The following is a 22,009-nucleotide window of genomic DNA, read 5'->3' as shown; positions in this document are numbered from 1 at the left end:
CTCTACATTTACTATGGATTCAGACTCCATACAGCGTATAAACACCTACACATGAAATCCGACACACTGCATTTAGAATCAACAATACGGTAGTGTTGAACACTCATTCATATAGCGGAGTAATGAAATGTTACTGAAATGAGACAAAATGACCCTTTACATCACTGAGTTTTACTGTTCATATTGTAAGTTGTGATACAGTCTTAACATCATATCTTATCCAAGAAGCTACAGGAACATCGTTCGGCTAGTTGACTATAAGCTAGGCTGTTGAATATCAGAGAAAGTTGCGGACCACTACAGACTGACAGAAAGCGGAGCGGCGGCCACGTGACGTCCATTCAGCACCAAGGACAGATATCTACCCACCCAATGTGAGTGACTATCCTCTCTATCGTGCAACGTCCGTCACGTGGGGACATGTTTTCTCTGTGTGTCGATGTTTATACGTTCACCTACGATGTCTATTATGGGAAATGATAGATCTGGCGGTTGTTACCGAATAAAACCGATAAACAGCTGTTTTTTTAATATTTACGTCACCACGAGTAAAGTGATTTTTGTTATCTTGTGTAGGAGCATACCAAACCAGCACATACTGTGTAAGACATTGTCTTTCCTATATTTAATTTCTTTGTATAAAGAAAAACTCGAACAGGCATTTGTTGAACAGAATAAACTGGTTTTACTCAAACTTCCAGTGTGAACTAAGAATTCTTGTTTAAACCATAAGTGTAGAAATAAAAAAGAGAAAACACAAACTGTACATCCATTTCGGAAAAAAATGAAACGACGAGCGCTGTGGGCTGAGGTAGGACAAACAGACAAATCTTTCTGCCTAGAAAAATAACAGGCTGTTTATATATGACGTCGCTTTCGTGCTTACAATATGAAGTTAAAACAATATTTACAATCAGAAACGTCCTTACAGAATGAAAAATAATGGTATAGCGCATATACATGCAGTGTTCGAGAAGAAAATGTATGCACTGAAACGTAATCGTAGTAAGTTTTAAGCGTCTAAATTGTGAAAAAGCTTGCGAAACTTGCTCACTACTGTCCAAGGTTGATTGGCCTACAAACATGCAATGATCCTGTGACAATAACTATTTCTATTGGCGGAGGAGGGAATGGTAAGTAAAACTTTCAATCACATTGTTGACAGCAAGCCAGATTTCACAACCAGGTAGATGACATACACATTAATATAAGTTAATGTAAATAATGAAAACGAAAACGATTGTATGAAAAACTGCACCAACACGGCGTCATGACATGCACCATCATTAAAACATAAGTACTATAAAATACATAGGTTTGGCTAAAATGATGTTCGGGTGAACAAGAATACAAGAAACAGACACAATCGTGAGGACATAACAATTCAAAATACAGAGGAATGGGAAGGATTTGCGTGGACTGTGGGGTGCATTGATGAAAGAAACTACTTACATACTGAAAGGAAATTCGGAGAAATTTTGATCATCTCAATAAGCACACAATGGGCATAACGACAAGATAGAAATGTGGCTTTACCTTCTTAAAATGTTGGATAGGCAAAAGGCGCATGGATAATTTTGTATTGTGTTTTCAGAGACAAGCTAAATGCTACATGCGCCTGTTTGGGGATAGATCACAATACACGTTAACGCTGCCATGTATGCTTTCTTGCACATTTGCCTTAGTACTGGTTCTGGTTTCTTTAATTTCATAAGCTTGAATAACGAATCTTGTCATTGCATATACATTGAATTTCGTATTTTAAGTAACTGTCAAATTTTCCGAGCTAAGACAAAACATTTCACTAAAGCGAGATTTGGGGATGACTAGCGTCTAACTGTATCTGACAGTTGTGATGTACTGTCTATAATTAGGCAAAGCATTCATCTACCAGGATTAAAGCATAACTACACAATTGCATCCTGTTACTGTATCCCTTGGTGTATATTTATGATGATGATCAATTAGATATAACAAACCTTACATATCATACACACAACAATTACATATGGCAAACGCTGTCTTGATTACAGTATACCACAAATAATCTTGTATCCATCTGATTAAAACGTCTACACTCAAGTGTACTGCAATGTTTCAGGTTAATTGGATCACATAATCTTAAAGGGTTGCAGGCAAATAAAATGACCATTTCTGCAATCAAAATCTGCCAATCTGAAATGGTTCAGGTATATATAGTTATATATAAATATCACACACAATGACCTGACACTAGTGAAACTTGTGGCTTCTGCTGAAGTTGTGAGATGCAGAGGATTACATCACCTCTAATATACCATGGACACAACCATGACAAGAACTATGTCATGACAGCAGAAACATTAACATTATGCATAGATTATCATACATGCTAAAGGACCACATTTGTATAGCTAACACATACGATACACACCACCAAAACATCTCAGCATTTCTTGCACTTGATTATAATTTCCAACATGAGAAGTCAAATTGCCCCCCTTCCCTTGAGTATTTCAATGACACCCTGATAGTAAGGTGTATGTAAAGATGGCTTCCTCTTGTGACAATATGTACAATATTCTTGGTTATATTGGGCCCTGTCCGCCTAGGTCTCCATATACACTCAATCCCTTTCCAGTAATCATTTTTTCAAAGCATACATATTCCTGTACATAGGTGGGATAGAAGGTCGACCATGATAGGGGTGGGTAAAATAATGAGCTTTTGAAAACCGGTAAAATATTGAATTGGTTAAAACAAGGAGGTTTAAACCTCCTTGGTTAAAATCATCACCCGATTGACTCTAAATCCGGCATACCTTTTCATTTGACTGGACTTTTTTGTCATACACACTGACAGTGAGAATAGGGCCAACTTAGTATAAAACATTCCTCATAAATTAGATCTATCTTAAAGTTCCTTGCTCACACATCCAAAAGGAGCAATCTGGTTTGAATACTCCCTGTACATGGTAACAGGTCTCCTAGCCACTGACCCCTCTCACCTTTCTTCAAACAAAAATATGTCAAATTCTCTCCCTGACAAGAAGACAGAATAGCTTGACCATAGAACCATGTTTTGTCTCTTTCTAGTGTGCTGTTGTTAGGAAAGATCTGTCAATGTGGGCAGTTACCACTCGCACAGATTCGACATGGGTTACAGTGCCATATGCGAGGCATTGTCTGAAGTGTGAAGGGGTGTGGCCACCGTTTTTAACTCACATCTGTTGCATGGAACTTTCCATTCTAGAACAAAGGGTAGACCAGACCCCTGTCAACTACATAACCTCATGCATGTAGGTGTGATTTACGATGTGAGAAAAGAGGGAGGGGGCACATTAGAGGAATATTGATGATGTGTGTGTGTTGTAGCAAAATAACATTCAGTCACTTCAGAATCTTAAATTTCTGGTTAGTACAAAAAAATAACTAAAAACAAATGGGATAAAACTGCTGAGCTATAAGACAATTAAGCATAGCTAGAAAACTTTATTTTGACATATCTCTTTCAGTTTTTTGATCGTTTAAAATCTCCAGCATTCATGAGTACTAAGATAAAGGCTAAAAAAAACTTGTCATATTTACAAATTACTACAAATTTTAGACCTTAGAAACAAGAAAATAAACTGTTCCCTATCAAGTGAAAGTTGCATTGTTATCCGTTACTGCAGTTAATTGAAATAACAAAACTGAAAATTTTACATTCTCCAGAATAAGTTTTTCGCGCGTAAGTGCAAATTAATGCAGGTATAAGGAGACAGGTGCTAGTGGGACTTGGTGCAGTTGCAGATGTCAAGGGCCTTGTCACATAAGTCATTCAGTAATAAAACATACATGATTGACAAATTATCTAATGGATTGCACAATTTTCAACAACATGCCCACAGATATATTTCTTGACAAAGGTAGATGTATGAATGGAGTTGAAACATTGCAAAAATTACACAGTTAGCAAGATTCTGCAGCAGGACAGACCAAAATGGATCTATCATATTGCACACTACATTTAGCACCAACAGAAACAGTACTTTGCCACACAATCAGGTAGTACAGAATGGTTGGAAACTCCAGGCTTTGTTGGTGACAGTTAGATGGAACCATAGATATGGACCATGCTGCCTGGCAAGCTGTACTAAGGAGCAAGGGGCTGTAACTGTTAGAATAGATGAAAAGTAGGCGCAGCAGAAATAGTTTGAAATGTGACTGTTGTTTGTTTGTTTGTTTGTTTGTTTGGGGGGGATTCTGAAATGGGAACATGAGGGACTTTTCTTTTAATCATCTATCCACCTTCTCATCCTTCTTTACCTTCGCACAATGGCAAAAATCACATTTTCACAGCTTACAACTAGACACAGAATGTATCTGAAAGCGTTCTTTCTTATCGTTTATATATATATTCATATATTAAGTATATATACACACCAAATGCTCTTTATCCACTCTAACACTAAAACCTGATACACCCATAAGTTAGGCCACAATGACAACAAATACATCCATCTATCGCGTCCTTATGAGGGTTTCCACGAGTACAGGTTACACTGAAGTTTCTCGGATGATCAGGGGCACGGTGGAGAAACCGTTGGGGTGGGTACGAGAGCGCGGAATATGTCTGGCTGGAAGAAAGTAAAGTATATATCAGTCAAACTTGTCTCCATGGACAGACATTAATTTCCAACTTGTTATGTATGTCATGCTGGCAAGGATGTACCAAGAAGGACAAAATGGGAGTCAGCTGTCTGGCGTCCTATTTTGATGTTCATGGAACAGCCCTTAAGTCACATCTAAAGGTTAGCTTAAGAAATTATAAAACATACATTAGCCAAAGAAGCTGTGAAAGGTATTGGAGAGTGTTCCTTTGGTGAGAATTTGAAGTATTTTTCCCGTGTCAAGTTGTCATGCAAAAAAAAGAAAATAACATCCCAACATTGTAAATCAAACGTGAAAATCAAAAACATGCTAGCTACATGTGAAAAGAAGCCCTACCCCATGTGCCGTCACGATCACAACACAACACAAGTGGCCTTTCGCCTCTGCCTATGTCGACCTTTACCTGTGTCAGGAACCAGCCGAAAGTACAGGTATATGGGCTGCATGTGGGAAAGACAGTAAGGCATTAACAACTGCAATTGTTCCATTAGATATGGACACAGAATGTGTTGGACCCAACAACTGTTCAAGGTTAAATAAAGGTTGGAAAAAATGTAGTACGCATGTACAGTATACCACCCCCACCCCTCCATGTTTCTACCAATGAAATACCAATCAAAACTTTACTTGGTGGAACCTACTGGTACTGGTTCCTCATACTACATGTAAAACAGTGCACAGGCACAAGTTTTAGGCCATATGACTACCACATGACAATACGTATGGTCATCCTCTTCTTGAGTCTTCTTGTGCAGATACACTACTGTAGATATCAATTCATCTGCTAGCACCACCACTATATGACACAGATATGTCCACTACTGTATGTTCCCCAAGAGATTACTAGTCCCAAGGCTGTCTCTTAGAATGAAGACATACAGAGAGGAGACAGAGACTCAGGAAAAATTTATGTCTCCCATATATTTCACCTGACAAGGCTGGTATAAATCAATGTTCCACACAGATCCTCCTCCTGTTAATGTGAATTAAGTTGTTGGGTTTCTTTCATTCCTACTTCACAGTTTTTCAAATGATGAAAACAGAAATTCCTAATGACCATTCTGAGAGGAAGACGGGTCACTACTTGCACATAAAGAACATTGCTCTCAACCTTTTCTGTTTGAAAAAGCTTGGAGATTTCCAAAGTGAAGGAAAACCTTTGTCAAATGTGTGGGCAGTTTGAGATGAAGCTAGAATGGACATTCTAACATCTGTACAGGATGTTCTGGAGAATCTATACAACTGGACAGATTTGGGGAATGAAGCCACAGGATTCTTGCTTGTCTTGAAATGAATAACTTGTTTGAAGTGTCCAGAGTTTAACAGCTGTGGAAGTGTTGATACATGTACCACACATCTATAGTATAGGTCTCTTTGAAACGTAACCATTTGATTGGTACATGAAGAGGTTCACAGGATAAGGCTTTCCAAATGATCAGGAGGTCCTGGAGGTTATGTCTTGATGTTACAAATTGTCTGCAATTAGGTAGAAGACAGCGGCGAGCGCCAACATAAAGTGAAATTTTGTGGTGTCATATGATTCCATGATACATGCCAGACATAGACTAAGATCTGCAATGACAGTCAATCCCATGGGACTGTGATAATAAAAGGATATCTAGTAACAGAAAAATTAGGTCTAATCCTCATTTAATGAATCATTATCCCTTGGACAATCTTCTTTTGAGCTATCGCCAAAATCTTTGATAACAAGGTCGGGCACAGACAATTGCTTGGCTTTGAAAGCCATAACAAACACTGGAAGTTACAGAAAGTGCTTGATGTGAGCACTCTGCCGCCGTGCGACTTTTCCATCTGTCAGGATAGATAAGCCAGACAAATGCGTGGATTTCAGTGTCTCACTCTGCTCGTTCTTTTTGCCATTGTGCAGAGCCAGCCCGTCTCCATTGCTAGCTGCATAATCACATGATGTGACACGCAATTTGTCACAGGCCATATCAATGGCTCTAGCATGGGGGTGCCCCGCCCGCTGTCATGGCGACCAGCTGGAAGAAGTCAGGAAGTCTGTTAATTTAGTACTGCTCACCAAATAAAGGTGAGATTAAGGCCCTTCAGTGTCTGCTCCCCTTTGTGGATGGATCTCAGAGATGTAGTAAGGGGACTTTATTTTTAGAAATGCCAGCAAGGAAAACAAGGAGAAGGGAAGAATGTGTCATTGTCTGGAGTTGTGTGCTGGGCTGGAGATCAGCCAAGGGAAAAGTAAAGATGATAGGGACCTTCCTGAACTGTAGTTCCCTGTTGTCAGGGGTGACTGCCTTCTTAGAAGGGGTAGAAAAACAGTGGAAGGAACAGGGCATAGGGCAGCAGGGAATGGGCATGGGTGTGCTGTTATGTACATATTGTGAGATTTTTCATCAACATGACAGCTATTTTCTATCAGTATGTTAACAACCCATCTACAATCCAAGGCTTTATTTTTCTTTATAGTATTCAAGTGCTTGATGTGTATTTGTCAAGTTGAGCAGTCTTACCTTGTGATCACCCATACACACGTTGGAACCCATGACGTGGTACACAGGACTGTACTCATCTCCACGCTGACAAAAGAAGAAATATGCGTGGATTGATTAAAAACCGTTACCTTGCCCAGTACACCAGCTATCACAAATATTTGTATACAAAGTTAATTGACAGTAAGGACTGAAGTACTATTTTCAAGTACACCCCAGCATTGGAAGTTTTAATGTAATGTGTGTTCATTTGGAATATATAAAGTAGTGTTAGATACAATGTAGTGTTACATTACATACATGTACATTGACAGGTGGTCTATACAAGATGGGAGAGCATTTCTTGAGCAGCCACGTTATTGCGGCAATCCTTTTGTTTCAATGGTATTGTGGCGCGGCATACTCAATCATTCCTCTTATATCATGTCATTGCTCTAAGATGGTCACATTTTTTTCCAATAGCAAAGTACGAAATTTGGGAAAGCTCCATTTGCATGATTTCAGAAGTGTATTTATTCGATCTGAAAATGATTGTCGCTGCCAAACAACATTTTAGTCCCTCTCCAGATGATTTCGTAAGTCTTGAACCATTTTTAGCATTATTTGCAATGTACTTTTGTTGATTATGAGGCATGTTTCTAAAGTTGTCACTGCCTCTTGCCATCTACAAATGATTAAAAAACAAAATGTTAAAATTTCCTGCTTAACACCAAGCCACCAACAATAAATAAGAGATCAAGAGTCAATATAACCAAAGATTAACACAAGACTTCAAAAGGAAATGCAGACAGGCCAATGTGTGCAGACATCAGAGATTATCCCTCAGTGTTTACAGGACATGACTCAATCACCTGTTTTGTCTATCACAAACAAAACACCTGAGAAATGTGTAAACAGTTCTCTACTAACTGTCATCATTCTGAGGTAAACAAGAAAACAACTCTTGAAAAATGACACAGGCATTCTTCAGTTGGCAAGGTGGGTTTACCAACATGATGTAGGAAAACATCCGGAGTGAGTTGACGAGTGTTTGTGTCTACATTTCCTAACTTTATCTTATCTGATTGACAAGCAGCTCTTCCGCTTGGTTTACTGGTGAAAATGAACTGGACAAACCATACTGATTAACAAGCTGGCTGAGAAACGTATTGTTTTGGGGTGGGTTGGGTGGTACCTTTAAAATGTTGTCTTTCAAGCACTTTTGAATTCAGCACTGTCTATAACAGAATTAACGTTTGGTTGATCAGAACCTAAATTCACTAAACCCCAAAAAGTTGAACTTCTTTTGCTCATTGATTGATTTAAAATCGTATTAACTGTTCACAAAATAAAACATACATGTCAGGCTGGTTTTTCATCATCAAGGTTAATTTAGTAAAAGGCAAAATTTTTATAAAGCACTAAGAGAAGCCTGGATCCCATACATAAATGTGTTTACCTGAATGAGGTCCCTTGCAGACTGGGACAGAAGTATTCTGTCACACCAGGCAGGGCAGCGAGTCTTCATGTACTGTCTGCCTTCTCTCACATCCTCACTGAAGGGATAGCTGCAGGACAACAGGTGAAATGACATCTAGTTACTAAAGGCTTACCGGCAGCAGCATCATTGTGGTAGCAGCTTATGCACAGAGTAGCCCAACTAAGGAACTAGCATCCCATCCTGGCCTATGTGCTTGAAAACCATTTGTTTCATGTAAGTTTCTACATTTCCTGAGGATATCCCTTCATTTTGTATCTAGGAGACAACTGGGGACTGTAAGATTTGTTAAGAACCTTAATGTGTCTTCACCAATTTTACCACACAAGCTTGATAGCATGGTTTAACCCATGTCAAAGTATGTCAGACTAGTGTTGGGGAGATTGCTCGCTTGCCTGTTGACCACACAAGACCACTGTGGCCACACACGGCCAATGTGGAGTGGTTGCCGACTAATGATGAGACAAACATGACAGACAGGGATTGATGAAGATGACTGGAGCTCACCTAGGTGGGAAAGTTATGTCCAGCTCCTGTAGCCTGTCTGCAAACCGCTTGGTCTCCTTGTCAAACTGATGCAGCTGAAATGTGCAAAAAGGACAACATGATCAGTATGGAAGGATGTCTTGGAGTGAATATAATGGTCATCATCATAATCATAATGGTCATGCAGGTAAGGAAGATCTCAAGGAGCTAAAAGCTCTTTCAGAGGAGAAACAGTAAAAGAAAGGATGATTAGGGTTGGCCTTTCTGAAGAAGGTCACAAATCAAGATGGACGCATCTACATGTACCAATATTCCCTTACTGCCACACATCATAATGTATAGCCCCACCTTTCAATTCCCTTGTATTTGTGCACTCTTTGGTAAGTAGTTGTAAAAACCCAAAGGGGCGAGTACGCCGCTCCCAGGATTCGAACCCGCGCCAATCCCGATCCGCGTGGCTTGGGAATCCAACTCGCTAACCACTAGGCTAAAAGGTTTGGACCCGTCAGACTGGTCCGTTAGTGGAGGTTGATCCCCACTCTTACACTACTCCCCCTTTTATTTTTAGACTCGTTCCGAGTCTCAGAGTGTGACATCCCTGTGTGGCACTCTTTGCCGTTACTCACAGGGCCGGTGTGGGAACCACTGTAAAGGGCGTGAGTACGCCGCTCCCGGGATTCGAACCTGCGCCGATCCCGATCCTAATTGATAAACTTAGCAGGAATGCCTTCGACCAGACATCCAAGAATCGATTTTCAAATTTCAAGGACCTTCCTCTACCACAACTCTGCCCAGCTAAGTCAGTCACAAAGTTAGTTTTCCAGCGTTTCATGCTGATAGCAAACTAGCTACTACTTCTATGATTGTATTGATGGACTTACACATACGTATCAATAAAAATGAACACTTCAGAGGACACTGTTCCTGACACATTGCCTTAAGTGAAACAGTTGGCCCCAAAACAACCTATTTCGCCACACTACCCGACAGCAACATTCGGATCGAAGCGAAGTTTGAAAGTGTGTACTTTAATCTCCTCAGCATTTAGAATTGCCATTAGGTAGGTCAGATGGGGTGGGGGGAGCTCATGGCAATCCCATAGATTGGCAAAGCCTTCCCAATAGAAGTCAAGAACTTTGGCTATCACCAGCTAGCTCCATAGCCAAGAGTTCTTTCCTTCATAGCTCTCAATTGTGCAGGTCAGGGTGAGAAAAGCTCTCATGGCTATCCGATAGATTGGCCTAGGGCCTTCTGGGACTTCCCCGCAGTAAGAGCTTTAAGATGGAGTCGGTGGGTCACCATGCAGAGTAGAGCAGGGGTGGAAGGTGGTGTTCCCTGGGGAAGGGACTAGGCTGTGAAAATTGATGAGAATGACATGGAGTAACCCCTGGGCATGGGTGGGATTGAGGAGGGAGGGACTGTGTCACCCAAACTGCTCTCACCACATATTCCCCTGTTGGAAGTGTGCCAGTTATGGGACAGAAGGGTTCCATCATGGAATGAAGTTTACAAAGCCCAACCAGCAAGATTAATTTTTAACCTGCAACTTTTTCCTTTCTAGAAATTTTCATAAGTTAGGTATGAGATATTTCATTTATGTTGAAAAAGCTCCACGAGTGCTCTTGGACTTTAACCTTTATGATACATTTTGACACAAAGTTGTGGCCATTTTGTGCATCTACTAGAAAACCAGACCCCCTTGAATGTTCTCATATTGGCGCTCGCGCTTTATCCTACTGGACATGAGCTTTAAACTTGTAACTACATAATGGTATGAAAGAAGTGAACACATCAAGTTCAAATGACTTTGATACTTAATTGTACATCCAGCGACAAAAATTCTAGGGATTCCAACATAATGTCCTTGACATTTCAAAATGATTTGATAGATATCAAGAGGGCAGACTTACTTGAACTTGGAAAGTGACATGTTTATTCACTAAATCATCTTACAATATCTTATACTTTGACTCTTCCATTACAACTGTTGTGGCTTTTCCCAAAGCTAAACCTATTCTTTATGGAAAAATCACCCCATTTCACTTTTTAAATCCTTATTGTCCTCAAGAGAAAATGGATCATACTAGCAAATTTGCCTCATCAGTCACACAATTTTCTGGTGCTGACACCAGGTTAAGAATGCTTTAACCTTTTGTGCAGATAAGTCACAAATTTGCCTTTTCCCTCCAAAGTTCACTTTTTCTCCTGTCCACCCCAATTGACTTCAGGCATATGGAAGATGTTTTGATGATGGGGACACCATTGAACTTCCATCATAATGCATCCAAAATGAGCCCTACCAATGGCGATCACTCCCTAAAGTCCATCAGGATGTCTGCACAGATGCTTCACAACTAGCAGACATGGCACAGAATTCGGCCTGTGCTGACCCCACGAACTCAATTTTAAAGCTCTTATGCAGCAGAGTCCCCAGGGCCAGGGGACAATCTGCACTGAGCCACCAGAGGCACCCGCCTCTGTTTGACCTGTAGACCAGGCATGCAGGAAACTTTAGTCTCTGAATCTGCACTTAAATTGGAAAGATTAACAAACGTTACAGTGGCTCCCACCTCCCTGACACTTAATCTTTAACCAGTTATGCAGAAAGCTCCTTCCTTGAAGACGTATTATAAGAGTATGCCCTTTGGAAACCCAGGACTTGCTACAACATTCATCTATGCTTGCATTAAGACATTGCTATAAGGTGCAATGTGGGGACATGGATATAACTAGCTTGGATTTTGTTCCATGCTGTAGTCACAAAACCTGCGGTTAGACTTCACAAATCTATCATAGACTTCAAACAATCATGTAGATAACACTCTAGCACTATTAGTCCCTGCAAGATTTATCTACTTTTTTCTGTTTCATTAAATACAGGCTGTGCTGAAACTGTCCATATTTTCAAAAGAAAAAGAAGCCGGAGGCGAATCATATGATGTTATAGACATGAAGCCATTGAACTTGCTCCTTCCATAGGCACTAACAATCAAATGCACTCAGTCTAACAGCAACACATCTGTGTGGCAACCCTGGTCAGTCGGTCCTTTATCGAGCCTGGTCGGCTGCTCCGTTATCGAGTAATTCGACTGAAGAAAGGCTGTTTGTTTCAGCCTATTACAACATGCTTACATCTTGTTGCGACCAAATTCATTAAGTCCCAGCCCTGTGGCCTGATTAATTCCAACTGCCTTTTCATTTCATTTGTACAAGAATCAGGATGTATTTCTATTAAACTGAGCCTTTCCATTGATGTAATCTACTTTTTCATTACTTGTTTTTTGTGAGGTCTTAGGTGTGGCGTCACGTCGCCATATTTCACTGTGACCTGTCATTCCCCAGGACTGTTCAATACGGCACTTGTAATCTCCACTTTTATAACATATTCTTGGTGTGAAGCGCGAATTGATCAAAGCCCTACTCTCCCTAATATATGGTATCGTGGGGGTCAGAAAGCTAACACAAGGCTATGATTACTCGTCTTGTTTTGACAGATTTGATGGCTGCCGGGTAATCAGGACTTGTGCTCCTGGCGCGGGAAAACTTTTTCCCAATTCCGCACTTAATTGAGCTGGATTATTGGAAGATATCATTGCGAGTGATCTGCCCGTAGGTGGCCCATCCATTATCGTATTAGCTGTATCGCCGGAAACCCATTCCCCTGGCATTTTTGGCGCTGACGGTTCTGTTGCTGTGATTGGTCGATTCCACCACTCATTGAGAACAATGGTAGTAGGCGTAGATTATTTCAACACTGCAGAAGACAGCATAGATGCTGTATATTCAATAAAAGATTTCAACTCCCACAGCCTTCGGGTGTGTCACTACTTTGATATGTGAAAAGCACCATGCTGTAAATGGACACCTTGTCGGTTTCACGTCAATGACAGTCTGAAACAAGCTTTGACAATTTCAATTACAAGGTTAATAGATGAAATGGAACCAAACGTACTTGATTAAATCGGAAGACGGGGCATTATTGCTTTCAGCCATTTGTGTTGCAGGTAATATATGGAATCATTGTCACTTGAATGAATTCCATTACCACAGAAAAGTATTTTAAGTGCACTGAAATGATATATTGAACAGAAACAAAGTTTCAAATGATGCTTTCTTTTTATTACATAGCTCAAGGCATAGCTCCATTGTGCACCAATGCAGGTTTTGCAATGATATAAATGTCTGCCACAAATCTGAATGATTTAAACCTACTGGAGGTTAAAGCAACTTGAATTTGTTCAAGCTGGTTCCTAACATAACTGTTCACAAATCCTCACCAATATTTATAAAACATCTTGTGTATATTCTTGTGACAGTTAAAAATGTAAGAAACAAGTGATTAAGAGCAGAAGTTTGACACAGAAAATTCTACCTTAGGCATCATATTAAGCATGTTACTTCAAGCATACAAACATTCTTTTTATTTTCAAAACACTAGTCTCCTTTAAATAGCCTTTTGCACACAAGTGTTGTGATTTGCAACCTGCATGTTCTAGTGATAGCCATATGCAAAAATAGAAAATGCATAATTAGAAAATGACACAGGGTTTACGGAATGGAAAAACCACTATATTGATCAAATGGCAATTCTAGCTCTTCAAGGAATGCTCATGCTGCATGAATAACTAAAAAAAAACTAGGATCATTTCCAATTAGCATGTTTGCAATAGAGATCAGGTCTATTCTAATTCAAACTTGCTAATTTTGAGATAATCCTATCTCTCTATGAATGCCATATCAATTTCTGTGGTCTTCATCTTAGAGAGCTCATTTAGCTGGGATGGTCAGTATGTGGGTCAGCTAATGAATACTGCAAGCAGTGATGACTGACAAGGGTTCCACAGGGATTCATACTGGGCCCCAAGGAGGTCATGGCACTCATGGGTTGGTCAACTGCAGGCCAAGTTGAGAGAAAATAATAAAACTAATCACAGGGCACACTTATTTGTTTTAGGATAGGCTGCTGGTCATCAAAGGTAATGAATAAACTGGACAGGAAATGACCACAGGGAGAGTTTCAGACTCAGGCCCAGGGGAGGGGTCAGGTGTAATGGACCATCAAATTTGGACCAAGTTTAGAGAGCAAGGGCAGGGGGAGCAATTTTAATCAAACAGTGATGACCCTGTATTCCATGCCTGTTTTAACAGGTTCATGAATGTCACCTCCAAGTTGACCATGGAGGTTATAACCTCATTGAGTTGATAAAATGTTTGTTCCCTGTTCTTTGACCCTGGCTACTTTTTCCTCTGCCGTTTTGCTATTGCTTTGTTTTGTAACTGATAGGACTTGAAACACAGCACATGCTGGGATGTCTTTGACATTTATCGTTCATTTGAGGTATTTTCAAATGTAATTTGACATCCAAATTCAGTATCTTGGTACCTCGGTTGGTTATAGTGAAAACAACAGTAGAAGTACATTCTATGAACATCTCTCCTTTGTGCAAAAAGAATAATACATTGCCCAGAATAGCTAACTCTTTGTGTTTTTTCAAAGTAATGTGAAAATATGATTTTTGTTTTCCCACATTTTTCAATGGTTGCACTTTAATTTTACAAGACTATTGGTTTCAAATAACTTTCTTATAAATTGGGATAGATCTAATAAAGCCAAGTGCAATATGGCTGGAAAGAATGTGAAATATCCAATTATAAAATGTAACAGGTTGAACACAATGAAAGCAGGCTAGAAATGTTTAATACATCTAATCTCCCTGATTATTATGGTTGGGAGAAGTGCCATAAAAACTGGTGAAGTTGGCATTATGTTTCGGCAGGCTATTTGGTATAATTGAGATGGCGGCTCCCTGTGGGGAGGTGCTTGATTGGGTGTCCTTGTAGCCTACGTGATCCTGAATTTGACAGTAAGATTGAAACCCATCCCACCGATGTGTGGGGTAAGGGTGGAATGGTTTCTATGCTCAGGCAGGAAAAAATGCGAATGGATGTGACACTAAAGCTAGACAGGGAACCTCCTTGATACATGCAAGCAATGGTTCTTTTAATCTAGAGATGCACTGAAGATGTCTGTCTTGTTGTTATGAGTGAATTTGAGTTAGGGGTTGTTGGATGGACTTGCTAAGTACGATCATATGATCGCCGTATTCATAGCTGAGCATTCGGTTGAATACTTAAACAGGATAGCTACTTAAAAACAATTCTATTGCAGAAGAGGTTTAGGGCTTTTGGGGTCATTCAGCTGCTTTATCTTCATAGTGCATGACATTCCCATGTTGGACTATAAGAAAGACATATGCAGCTTCTTTTGCATCATTGCTACCAGGTTCACTGCCTTATAATATATAGCTGACATGTATATAGCACATTAAGTAGTCTGTACTCATGTGAGTTTCACTTGCTTAAAGGGCATACTGTGTTTGCTGGATTGACATTGTCATTGTCATGTGAGTCCCAGCATCCCTGGTGAATTCCTCCATCTTTACCACAATAACTGTATATGTCCTTCAACTTTACAGCTACTCTGGGAAAACACATCACATTGAAATCGATGCCAATGTAACTGTTCAATCAATGCATAATCAGTAACAAGGGCAAATTTTCACATGAATTATTTTCAAGTAATAGCAACTCATTAGATCCAGATCCAACGTCATAATCGATAAATTTGATCATTATTAGGTACCAGGTATACTGCACTGATGATTGAAAAATTACACTATGTCTTATCGTATCATACAAGACTATTCCTAAGTAATCAAAGTAATCTTAAAGCAGTAATTTCTGTAGACGTTTTTACAATGTCTGTCATCTGTTTACACTGTGAACTGATACCTTACAGGACTATCTCTTCAGCCATGAAAACTGGGTGTTACAAAACGAGGATCCCTAGTGGCAGAACTGCAGCACATCTTCCCAGACTCAGTAAAGAAATGTATTCTTTTCAGTTTCTTAAGGATGCAGGAACACTGCCAACGTTTTATACCGCCTGCCTATAGATAGACCTTGCAAAGCTTTAATTGCCAATTTAGTCTAATCAGGTAATCTTCATGGGTCTCAAAACATACACCATCTCCAAGGTTACATACACATTTTTTGGGTTACACTAAGACTCAATAGGGACCATGTGGGCTACAGGATACCAACAAGTAACACACTGTCTGGTATACCTGATTCGATTTGTAGTCTATGTGCAAAAAAATAAGGACGATTGCACATTAAAATGTCATCTCTGTCATTGGCACATTAAGTGCATGGTGAATGCAATTTGCCTTGCACTGGCAACAAAGTGTTTAAAAGCTTATACCTGAAAATGCATTTAACATACATAAGATACAAAGAAGTACTTTTTCCTGTCATACAAGGAGCTAAGGAGCATTAAGAAATTGTAAACACAATTAGGGACATATTGGCTATGTATAAGGGTAAGCACTTTCAACAATATTTACAAAGGTATTCAAACTTTACCCAAATATCTGTTGAATAATGCTTGCTGTATGTCTCGCATGTGGTCTGAGATAAACTCTTTTGGCTCTAGAATCACATAGAGCAAACATAAATCTAAACGCTTGACACTGGTACAAAAGCAAGACTCTCTTGACGGTCAACTCCAGTACATAGCCTCTTCTGTCCTTCAAAGATCCTACATTGTATAACAATCATACTCATGACTGATGGCTCCACCATTGTCCAGGATGGAGGCAGGTTTGGGATATGTATTACGGCCCAGCATGAGTCAACACCAAGTTTTGTACCATGATTGGTTCCGCTTTGGCCACCCGTTGATAATGAAGATCTAATTGAGATTTATGTCCACTCATGTTTAGCCCAGTATAGGGCTCTGCAAGCGGTACCTCCGGAACCAGGAATGAAATCAAATCGTTCGGGTACAGGTATAGAAGGAAATGATTATCAAATGATGACAAAGTTGCTGCTTTTATTTGAACACTACTTACAGCATTAGACTGCACTTAAATGATATCTGGTAATTCACCACACTATCATAATCTTTAACCAAGAAGAGAAGAGCGACTTCTGACCAAAGGAAGTAATCAGTCTCAAGAAGTTTTCTTTTCCAGTAAAACAGCTTTGCTGAAAGCATGGCAGGAAAGCATCTGGAAGCTTTTGGTTGGTGCCTTGTTTCACCATCTGTCCATTACTAAGAAGCAAGTTCAAGAAAGTTTCACTAATTGAATTTGTTCCAGACAGAGCATAAGAAGCTGTGACGAGGTAACAATGAAGATGAATGCCACCGATGAACTGATGGGCATTATGATGGGGAGGAAACTGCACATTATGGAACTGGTACACCATATGTGCAAAACTTTCCACCAGAAGCTGAGGTTTTAACTGTCAGAGCACAGGGTGCATTGCCCAGGGATCGGATGTGCCGTGGTTGAAAGACCAAGACAGTGGATGGATCACAACACTGTCAGCTACGATGAAAAACAGACTATCCCACTACCTAATAGGTTAGTTGGTTGATAGATTCTGAAAGTCAAATTTTGACCCAAACCTAGCACAGATTGCTCTTATTGACTGGTGTAAAGAGCATGATATTGAAACTCAAATACTTCCTCCCACATCTGAGCAATTATATAAGTAGTGTCCAACACACTGTCCATGTGACATGGCTCTCCAAGCAAGTGGTATGTTATGAAAACCATGTAGTACAAGGCACCCGATACCACTTTTCGCAATGAGTGAAGGTTTCTTATACATACTGTCACCACAAGACAAAAAGAGGGGAATATCCCTGGAACCAATCGTGTTAACACCTCTACTTTCATCACAAATTAACGAGTCTGAACTTTCACTTTTCCACCATCTGCCAGGGATAAAACCTTCCACCCTTTGAGCCTCCTGAAGGATAGATGGCAGAATCATAGTCCATGGTACATCAAGGGAGAACTGTGGCCAATTCTGTTAGAAAAACTCATTCTAACCACATCTGTGGTGTTCTGTGTGTAAAAGACACTCACCCTGCCTGTTTCTTTACAGAAAGTGGAGACAGATGTACTTTTTATGTTGAAAGAAGGCCAAAATATTGAGTAGAGGTCCATTACATCGGTAGCATTATCAGAATATTGAAGGATGTGGCGATGGAGCAAAGATGCATGGAAATAGGTACGGTTTTCAGGTAACGTTACACGTGTAATTTGATATTGAATTCCTTCATTTTGAAATGGTAGATATAAAAACTGATTGTATATGAAAGCAATACTACTTCAACTTGGAAGGAACAAAATAATGTTTATATTCCAGACTTTATTGGGCTAAACAGCTTCAAGTCACTGTGGTTATCTCAAGATAACCACAGTGACTTGAAGCAATGACAAAATAGTAAAGGACCTTAAGGATAGAGTGAAGACATTTAGTCTTTTGATATTGTTTGATTTCCTTGTCTGAATTTATTAAAGAAATAAGACATAAAAGTGCAAAAAATGATGTACAAGATGACACCTACCCATTTAAAGTCATTGATAAAGACCTCCTGGTTGAAGTGGTCAAACACCTTCTTCTCCAGTGTCAGCACCACCTGTGCAATTAAACAAACAAAAAATTACAAGAAAAATCAACCAGGTTTCACAGCAATGTTGCAAACACATGGCACATGTTATAAGAGTGACTACACTCTTCAGTCAGAGAGTGTAGATCTTTGCATCCCTTTTGTACAACACTGACTTCTTTGCAGACTTCACAGAAAAAAGTAAGTACCTTTAAGGTAGTAAATCAGACATTATTTACTAGAGTTTGCTAGACATTCCTCAGTTTTACATTCAATTTGCCAGCACGACTTTGCTTAATATGTAAAACACACAAACCAATTAACACTGGTCACTTTAGACATGGAAAGTCACTGGGAATTTGAAAAATCTAATTAACTTTTAATCTTTGTAGTTAAGCTTGTTACTGAATGTCACTTAGTAAACATTTACAGTTAAAAAGATATTGAGTTTCGTTGTGAAGTCAATTAGATTTCCGGAAATTCCCTGTGTCTTTTCACATTCAAACAGCCCGATGTTAATTACACAATATATAACAGATGCATAATGTTACATTATCACCTTTCCATTCTCGCTGCCTTCTTCCTTGTACACCAGTCTCTTGATTTGGCCATCATTACCGATCCTCTCTTCCTTTGCGGTTGCACACAGAGACTGTGTTTGGAATATACAATTATATTACAACTTACAGTATCAGTCGATGTTTCAAGCATTAAAAGTTGTAAGGAAACGATAATTAAAAAAAAAAAATCTAGTTGACTGATTCATAATAATTGTGAGATTGAAAAGTGCATGCTTAAAATGTTAAAAAATTATTTTCCAAATCCTTTCGATATCCTATATATATTTACCCGTCCCAAAAATAGTGGACAGGCACAGACAATATTTCTGCCCACTATCATAGAGTATGGTATCACAACCCATAATTTACAACTTAATGTAATGTGTACCCAGATGCCAGGAATAATCTTACAAATCTGTTTAGGAATTTTACAGAGGGTTTAGTGAGTGAAAGGTGGCAGACTGAATTGTATGGAGTCTATGCTATTTTCTGTTTGTACAAATCAACTGATCACTGTAAGAAAACATTCTTTTGACCTGTAGGCGCCTCAATAAGAGCTATATTAACAAATTGCCATCTATCTCAGGCCAGGGTTTATTCTCCATCTGAACTGTAGCTCTTTCAATTAAAAGCATCGGCCCTGTGTCTATGCGTAGATAGCATCAAGCAAAAAATACTAGTACTGTATTCAGGTCTTGATAACATCCAGTGTCATAAGAACGCAAACTAAGCTGCTCTGTTAAGATGTGTTAATGTTGAGGTTCACTCTTCAGGGATTATTGACAGATAATACGCCGACTTCTCCCCAGACTCCCACACTTTTCTGCATGGTCTACGTTTTTCATTGTTTGACAAACGAGCCTGGCAGTAAAATTGACGGTCAAATCTAACAATTCCTGCCGCCTTGATAGATCCCTTCATTTTCCCACTCTCCCAAGACCAACAAATAACACTTGATTGCTCGCTGCGGCGTATCGAGCGCCATTACATATTGTTTCTTCACGTGCCGTGATTTCCGATCACCTTGTGGAGTCTCACTTCTAAAACTACTCATTTGCACGTTGATGGAATTTCCCAGCGAACGTCACATGTTAAGTGATCTGTAATAGGGAATCAAAGTTTCAAATCAGGGCATCGCTGCTCCATCTGCATTAGGAAAATCAAGTGTAAAAGGCTCTTAAGACAAATTAATAAATCTATTAAGCTGTGGGGAAAATGGATTGGTTTTGCCAGGATGCATTCTCCAGCCAATACATACAGTGCATTACAGTTTATTTCGATCACTCATGATGGTAATCACGGCGCATCAATTGAAGGTTGCAGGGTTTGGCCATTGGTAAACTTGGTTCAACACCACGAAGGTAGCAAGGCACTGATCATGCAGGGAATATACCTTTTAGTTTATCACATTTCTGTGGTGTACCTTTCTACTGTAGAAATACAGCTACAAATGATGTCATTTCTTAGGTAGGTCAATACGATTGATACATAAAATACTGGTCACCGATGACTTTTTTGTTGTTTCCTCAAACATAACCATATAACCATGATGATCAGTAGAGGTGTTCTACAACCTAAAATCAGTTACTGTACAATGTCATTGATAAGGGCTTTGATTATTATTAGCACAACATAATCTGACATCTGCACATATTCTTATGCACAATATTACATTTCATCATACTTCAAAGAAGAGAAAAGGAGCAAGACAAATATTGTCAATGATGACTGTACATGTGTATGCGCAACTGATATTTTCAGCAAGAAAACAACATGCTACAAAAAAAGATGTCATAAGAGTGTAGTACTGGCAAGAAACAAAAGAACTTTGTTCACTGTTCAATTTAGTATATTTATAGGTGACTTTTTGGACAGCCATAACTTTTCAAAGTTTTCTATAAACAGGCGTGGCCTTTCATGGACCTTTGCTGGGTACAGTAAAGGAAACCCAAAATGACAGTATTCATGAAACATCCAAAATTGAATATGGACACAACCCTTGGGTCAAATGCTATTGTCATAAGAGCTTATGGCATTTTTAGATGGCATGATTTGTGGAGGAAAATTTGATTTTTGCTTTCAGGAAAGGCCAGAAGCTTCAATCAGGACCTGGCTGTAACCTGTGTGTGGTTGGTGCACTGACTAATTGAGTTATTGCCCCGCCAGGGTGACCCTACAGCACACTGGACAAAGCCAAATAACATCAATGATTGCAATAAAAGTCAGCTTGCAATTGATTTCAATCGCCTGACATGTAATCTTCCCCAGAAGCGATAATTTCCCCGCAATAAGAGCCCGCCATTTGATTATCTGGCCCTTGGCTATCATGAACTTTCCCTGTGAAAAATATTTCGACTTGCTCTGTCCAATCGGAGAAAGGCCATCCCCTTTTCACTTAGCCGAATTACTTCACCTATTTTTGCATGTAATATTTTCACAATGACCCGGCTTGCTCTTTTCCTAGTCTGTTCTATATCGTTTAATCACAGGCCTTCCGATAAGTTTCCCTCCTTGGCAAAAATTACTTGCCGGCACCTTGTTGCCGCTGTAAGGGCCCCACAATGAATGCCAAATTGCCTCCGTCTTATCGATCGCAATCTTTGCAACCTAATCCAATTTGAGGAATTAGATGGTGAACTTTCTGGGGGATTAATTTTCCGGAGACCTGACCTTCCTGCCGGGTGCTACACTGACCATCACATGTTATCGAGGGGCCAATGTGTTTTCCCTGATTATTTGCTTACACTCTGATTTATGTCTGCAGATGGACACGGGGATGTAGGGAGGAGGAAATAAAAGGGTGGACAAGAGAAAATTTCATCAATGGCACCTCAATCCATCATCAGTACTCATTTGATCTGTGTGAAAAACGGGCCCGTCCGTGTTCCCCGTCGCGATCTGGCCCCTGCATGGCCGGG

General features: G+C 39.7%; 1 protein-coding gene across 4 annotated transcripts in view; it reads right to left on the bottom strand.

Annotated features, from left to right (window-relative positions):
• Window positions 1-603: 603 nt before the first annotated feature.
• Window positions 604-22,009, bottom strand: part of LOC136430907 (inositol polyphosphate-5-phosphatase A-like) — a 145,846-nt gene continuing 124,440 nt past the window's right edge. The window contains exons 10-16 of one of the 4 annotated variants that reach the window (XM_066421997.1): window positions 19,091-19,183; window positions 18,490-18,561; window positions 9,087-9,160; window positions 8,541-8,649; window positions 7,124-7,189; window positions 4,968-5,071; window positions 604-4,593 (exon numbers count right to left, since the gene is read on the bottom strand). In XM_066421997.1, coding sequence (XP_066278094.1) covers window positions 4,985-5,071; window positions 7,124-7,189; window positions 8,541-8,649; window positions 9,087-9,160; window positions 18,490-18,561; window positions 19,091-19,183 — 501 coding nt within the window. In that variant the 3' untranslated portion in view covers window positions 604-4,593; window positions 4,968-4,984. Of the gene's footprint in view, window positions 4,598-4,967; window positions 5,072-7,123; window positions 7,190-8,540; window positions 8,650-9,086; window positions 9,161-18,489; window positions 18,562-19,090; window positions 19,184-22,009 lie in introns of all 4 variants that reach the window. The other 3 variants (XM_066421994.1, XM_066421995.1, XM_066421996.1) reach the window with 3 other exon arrangements.

Source organism: Branchiostoma lanceolatum, chromosome 3 (genome assembly GCF_035083965.1).
Source record: "Branchiostoma lanceolatum isolate klBraLanc5 chromosome 3, klBraLanc5.hap2, whole genome shotgun sequence".
Taxonomy (NCBI): domain Eukaryota; kingdom Metazoa; phylum Chordata; class Leptocardii; order Amphioxiformes; family Branchiostomatidae; genus Branchiostoma; species Branchiostoma lanceolatum.
Note: the sequence above shows the minus strand (reverse complement) of the source record. Positions and strands in the feature narration are given on the sequence as shown.